Source organism: Pholis gunnellus (genome assembly GCF_910591455.1).
Source record: "Pholis gunnellus genome assembly, chromosome: 11".
Taxonomy (NCBI): domain Eukaryota; kingdom Metazoa; phylum Chordata; class Actinopteri; order Perciformes; family Pholidae; genus Pholis; species Pholis gunnellus.
The window spans coordinates 25,343,542-25,349,541 of record NC_136538.1 but is presented as its reverse complement, the minus strand read 5'-3'; the positions used below and the strand labels follow the sequence as shown (position 1 = coordinate 25,349,541).

Here is a 6,000-nt window from a genome sequence, read left to right as displayed (position 1 = left end):
TCGATAGTGTATTATAGATTATAATTGTCATCATCAGTTTACAGTCGTCATTGTTTAATTAAATACTGTTTTGAATTTGGACCGGATCGAGTTACTTTATGATGCGCCTGCGCAGAAAGAAGTAAACACAGCAGCGGCCTTGCGCTTCCTCCACCAGTTTCAGCCTCAACAATGTACACACACCACCCCTCCCTATCTCTGTTTTAGAATCTGGCCCTCATCTCCTCTACCCATCACAGACTGGACTCCTTCACTCTTTCATTTACCACATCGAGTCAAAGTACATGCGGTGGGTTTTGATACTGAGTGACATGCGCTGGCCCGTGCCTTGCCTTAGATCTCTACCCAACCACGAAGTCCTATGACGACGTGGGGAGATCTCTGGGAACCGAACTCTACCTAACCTATTTTCTGAAGAAGCCACAGCGTGGCGAAACGTCAGGAGCGCATTTTGCACTTAACTGTCTTGCTGACTTTTAACGCATGGTCATTTTGTGACCCATATTTTAGTACATTTATTTGATCCTTCCCTAAGAAAGTTGGTGGCATAAAATTGCACCAAATTGCACTTTCTTGAACACCTTTACGGTCTTTTAGCCCAGGGCCCTAGGCACCCGAGAATTAGCCACCTTAGTGTGTGTGGGGTGGTTTTTGCACGAGTTTGCCAGTGTTGTTTGTTGTGTGTGTGTGCATTTGACACCTTAAAAGGGGTGGTTTGAGTGTGTTTGGACACCATAAAGCACATTGTGCTCTATGACATAAACTGGCATTTCTCTGGTTTTCTTTGGCCCTCTTAAAATGGCTTATAAAAGTCTTTTAGAAATACACTGATCAGAAATAGGGAAGGTTCAATCAGAAAATATCAGCAGGCATTGCTTTGGCAATTTGTCCCCCTTTTTTCTTTCTTTCTTTTCTTTTTTTGTTTTTAAATTTATATGTTAGAACTTACCTGGCTCCTCATGGGGTTGAACCATGGCTCATAGGAATCATAGACAGCGATCCTCTCGCCGCCGGTTTGATGGGCCACCCAGGAGTGGGGCGAGCATCAGACCATCCATCTCGGCTGATGGAACAGAAAACAGTTTTGTTCTGCACATTGTGAAGTTCACGAACAAACTGTAAACGAACAAAAGCATAAATGCTCTCCAATAAGACAGGGACTTCCAGTCACCCAGCAGAGTGTAAGAACAGACAAGGAAACCGAGAGTAAATGAGTGAGATGTAAACTGACCACATTTATTGACCCATAATCTAGTAAACTTCGATTTGTAAGAGTTCATTTTAAAGTTAATTTTATGTGTGTGTGTAAGAGAGAAAGTAAGACCTGCAGCCTTGTAACTAAATGTGTCCGTTTCAGTTTATAGAGGAACATTACAGAGGAAGATCTTAAGTATCAAGCCTGACCTTTTCTTGTTTAAGAGTACTGTCTGACTATTGGAAACGGTCCTGAAATGCCGTTTTCATTTTAAAACCTGTTTCAAATGGAAGCATAGCAGTGTGGATGCAGCTTCAGTCTCTCCTGAAATGCAAATGTAAAACACGCATTCAAAAACACCTAATTGCTGTTTATTAAGTTATAATTGACAAGTTCAATAATGTCAGATTACTCAACTAGTAGAAGCTCCTGCTGTACATGAATACAGGCTGCTCTATATACTGTGCTCTGATCTACACCTGAAGGCCAGAGCCCAAACTGCAGACTGAGATGAACTCACCTGTACCACCAGATCGCCAAGGAAACAGCAACAGGAAGGAAACTTGAGGTGAGTTCAGTTTTTAAAACATTTTATTTGCATTTTTTTGTTGAAATCTTCAGTACAGTCTGTCGTCTGACAGGAATGCATCACAGACAAATACATTGGCTCAAAACAGTCACATGAATATCATCATCATCATCGTGGGTATCAATGTCGTTACTGAACACTGTAAAATAAACAAACGCTTGTATCCAGAAATCCCCACATGCCCCCCCCCCCCCCCCCGGCACCATCCCTCCTTGGACATCCAGTGAGTCCCAAAACTCAAAACCATCCCTTCAGAGAGACGAGCGTAAGAAAGATGAAGAGTATTAAAAAGGCAAAAACATTAATGACCCGCACCCCCCTTCTTCCACTGAAAGGCCCCACCCCCCGTCCGGAGTGACGTCATCATGACATTCAGATTACATTTTGAACAGAAATGGTCCAGAAGAACAAACAAACATCAACAGTCATTCAGTGAGTCACTGAATCCAGCCAATCAGGGGAGAGGTTCTCAAGTGTTTCCTGTGATCCGATTGGCTGAGAGATGTGAGCGTTAAATGGGATTTTTTACAGTGTAGCTGAGGAGTGAACAGAAATATACAGATATCTGCAGTATATACAAACAGATTGTCTGTCTCCATCTGATCCACTTCTGACTGTTAAAAAACATTTGAGTCACAGTTTTTACTCTAGAGGTCGATGTCATGCGTTCACTTCCTGTTTACTTCCTGTTTACTTCAGCCTTGATCTCTGGACACTCTGTACTGAAGCTCACTTGTCTGAGGTTCTCAAAACAGATGAGTTTTCCAGATTTAATAATGAAACCAGATCTAAAACAACAGAATGTGGAGCTGTGTGATTGGATGTCTCTTAGTGAAATGCACCTTGGGAGTGGTAGTTTAACTATATATATATATATATCTTGGATGATTTACATTAAACACCTTCCACAGTACTGTCTCCTCGCTGGAGGGCTTCTATTGTGAAACATCAGTCAGAAGTATTCAATTTAAATTGAATTATTGTAATTAAGTATTGAGTTTGGCAGTTAAAGAAAATAATAGTGCAACAAAGTCAAATGAGTGAATGAAACTTTGTTATAAATTGTGAGAATCTGTGTGTGCAGCTCATCGTACATGATTGCTTTGATCAATATTCATTAGAAACTCATAATCAATAATCGTTAAAGGTATTTTTCATTAGAAGACACTAAAAAAACATAGTTAGTTTTTATTATTATTATTAAACCAAATTCAAAAAACAGTCTCCAAACGATATTTAAGACTTGCAGGTTCACTTCCTGTTCAACTGCTCGACTCTTATTGGAGGAGAACAAGTTACCTGATAGCCACCTGGCACACCTGTGTTCCAGGCCTCGGCTCTCTGCAGTAGAAAGCACATCTGGACCAAAGGATGAGAGTAAATGTCCAGGTGTGACAGGTAACTGCTCCTCTTCCAGTCTTTCCTCAGGTGAATCAGACTCTCCAGGTGTTTCAAACTGTGACACCACGTTTGATTAAACTGAAGGAAAGTGGATTTCAACAGCTGACTGATGAGAAAAAACATGTGACACTGGAGCCACAGGTTCGAGTCCCAACGCACACAAACACACACTTTTGTACTTGTATACTTCTGGGGACCCTCATTGACAACGCATGGCCTCGTCCCTTAAAGCAACCATTAAACCTGGACCACCGAGAACTCTTGATTCTATTTTTTCACATTAAGTAAAACTTCAGCAGACGTTTAATGTAGACATCAAACGTTTAATGGAGAAATTAAACGTTTCATGTTGTTAAATGGAGACATTAAACAACATTAAATGTCTGCTGAATGATCTCTGATCAGCAGAAAATGAAGAACATGATGATTCTCAAGTTCTAAAGTGTTTATTCTGGATGGACATCACAGATGTCCTCCGGAAGTGTAAGTCACATTGAATGATATCAATACTTGTTTCATGTGTATCCTCTCTGTGATTTGACTGAGTTATGTATCATATTGTATTAACTCTTACTAAACCATCACTAGCTACATGCCTAACCCACATAAACTGAATGTAAACCTGATTCCAACCTTAAGACTAAGTCTGAACCCTGAAATTTAAAAGGTCCAACACAACGTGAGGAACAAACAAAACGTCTTTGTAAAAATGTCCTCACAAGGTGTGAAACTCAGCCTGTTCCTCACAAAGACAGCATGTGTGTCTATGAGGGGGGTGTGAGGGGGGGCAGCCCCTCATCACTGGGCGTGTCATCACTCGGCTCCAGGCTGTCCTTCAGACTCACCGTGCTGTCTGAGGGGGGCGGGGTTAACTCAGAGGTAGGCGGGGCTAGCTTTGTAGGGGGCGGGGTGTCTGGGCAGGGTTCTTGGGTTCCATTGGCCGTCGGAGGAATGACGGGGTCCCGTGTCGGCGTGGCAACTACGGGAGGAGGCAGGGCGAAGATGGGATCCACCCGGTGGGGGGCGGAGTTAGATAAGAGGCCGTCGGTGAGAGAGAGCGAAGACTTATCCACCAAACGCCACTGCATGATGCTGGTGTCCTTACCCCCAGTGGAGATCAGGTGACTGTCGTTATACAGGAAGCTGACGTTGGTCACATGACTGCTGTGTGCGCTGTACTTGTGGCTGGGAGCCTGTGGACAGAAATATTATTGATCTATGGGATGAACTGTGGCTCCTTAAATGTTCTTTGGAATAGTTCACCACACTTCTGTATTTTGGTTTAGAGTAATTAAATACTGAAACCAGTACAACTGAGAACCAGTATACTTCAATTATTCTCAGATAATCTTGTTTGTGTTTGAAGGAACATCAAAGGCTTCCGTCTTATTGGACTCTGATTGTAAGAATTAATAAATTAAATGAAGTTTGATAGAAAAGTGTGTGTGTGTGTGTGTGTGTGTGTGTGTGTGTGTGTGTGTGTGTGTGTGTCTCACCTTGGGGGTGGAGCATGGGTAGGCAAACAGGTGAACTTTACAGAAGTCGTCGGCCAGAGCGATCACCTTCCTGTTGTGAGATCTGATCAGAGCGTTGATGTCGGTGCCATCTGAACCCTCGGGCCACACACCTAACAAACACACACACGTTAATACACACACATTAACGTGTGTATTACTCAGTGGCGGGCCGTGCATTTCATACCTGGGCCTTCACTGCTGAAACACCACCTTATAACCACATGATGGCGCCACAGCTAGGGTTATTATTCGTTTCTTGGGCTGTAACTATAGAACGTTACGTATTCGTATTACACCGTTCGGTACGAGGCTTACAAACCGAACAAAACGTTTGAATAATATTAGTGCATTTGGAAAATGCAGAAGCTTAAATTGTAGGAAATATAATGTTTTCTGCGCTCACAAGGACACAGCGGTCTGTGTGACCTCTGAACCGGAACAAACACAGCTGAGGCGCCGCAAGAGTTCCTGGAGGCTAGGCTAACTAGCTTAACGGAAAAACAACAGCAGCAACACGCATTCTGCTACACACTCAAGAGCCATTCAGATATTAGATGAAAAAAAACGAACCAGTTGACTTACAAAATGCTGAACACATCCTCCTTTCTTTGTTGACAAAGAGTTTAATCCCACGATTAAATCCCATCTCACAAATCCGTTTAGCTTCCAATGTCAGCCATTGAGTGTTAAAAAACAAAGCTAGGTAAAAAAATAAATAATCTACACCAAGCAAAATGCAAAAAATGTCATCATTTCTTCCATATCTTTCAATTTGAACTCTTACTACTTGACTAAGCCTCTGCTGTAAGTCTCGTTTCACAATAGTCACGTGCTCGCCCACTGACCGATCACAGCGCACGCTGCACCTCACTGCAGAGCTGCTGCTGAAAACTGAGCTGTGTGTTAATGCTGACGTACTTGTAGACCAGCTAGCAGCTCTGACACGTCAAAGAATACGCCCAACATGTCAAACTAAAGATCTGATTGGTTGAACACTGTGACAATCAACAATATCGTCCCCATTCACTTAACCTGCACATGGATTCACTGGTGAGTCTGCAGGCCTGGGGCCTCTCTTCTACCTAGAGACACAGAGGTGAACTCTGATTGGATAAAAGCTCTACTTAAAACAAGCTGCACTGAAGCAGAGCAGCTGAGGAGCACAGTAGCTGTGCAATGAGAACATAAGATCATGGGAACAATATTTATATAAATTATGATACATGTAGTGTATTTAAGAAAAATGATTAAATTATAAAATAGCTATAACTTTGTGATTAGGCCAGCAGAGAAGGCTT

General features: G+C 42.4%; 1 protein-coding gene across 1 annotated transcript in view; it reads right to left on the bottom strand.

The window, feature by feature from the left end:
• Positions 1–2,650: 2,650 nt before the first annotated feature.
• The window catches only part of eml4 (EMAP like 4), a 28,855-nt gene continuing 25,505 nt past the window's right edge, over positions 2,651–6,000 (bottom strand). The window contains exons 23-24 of the mRNA XM_079168814.1: positions 4,682–4,812; positions 2,651–4,378 (exon numbers count right to left, since the gene is read on the bottom strand). Of these exons, the coding sequence (XP_079024940.1) occupies positions 3,950–4,378; positions 4,682–4,812 (560 nt within the window). The 3' untranslated portion in view covers positions 2,651–3,949. The remainder of the gene's footprint in view (positions 4,379–4,681; positions 4,813–6,000) is intronic.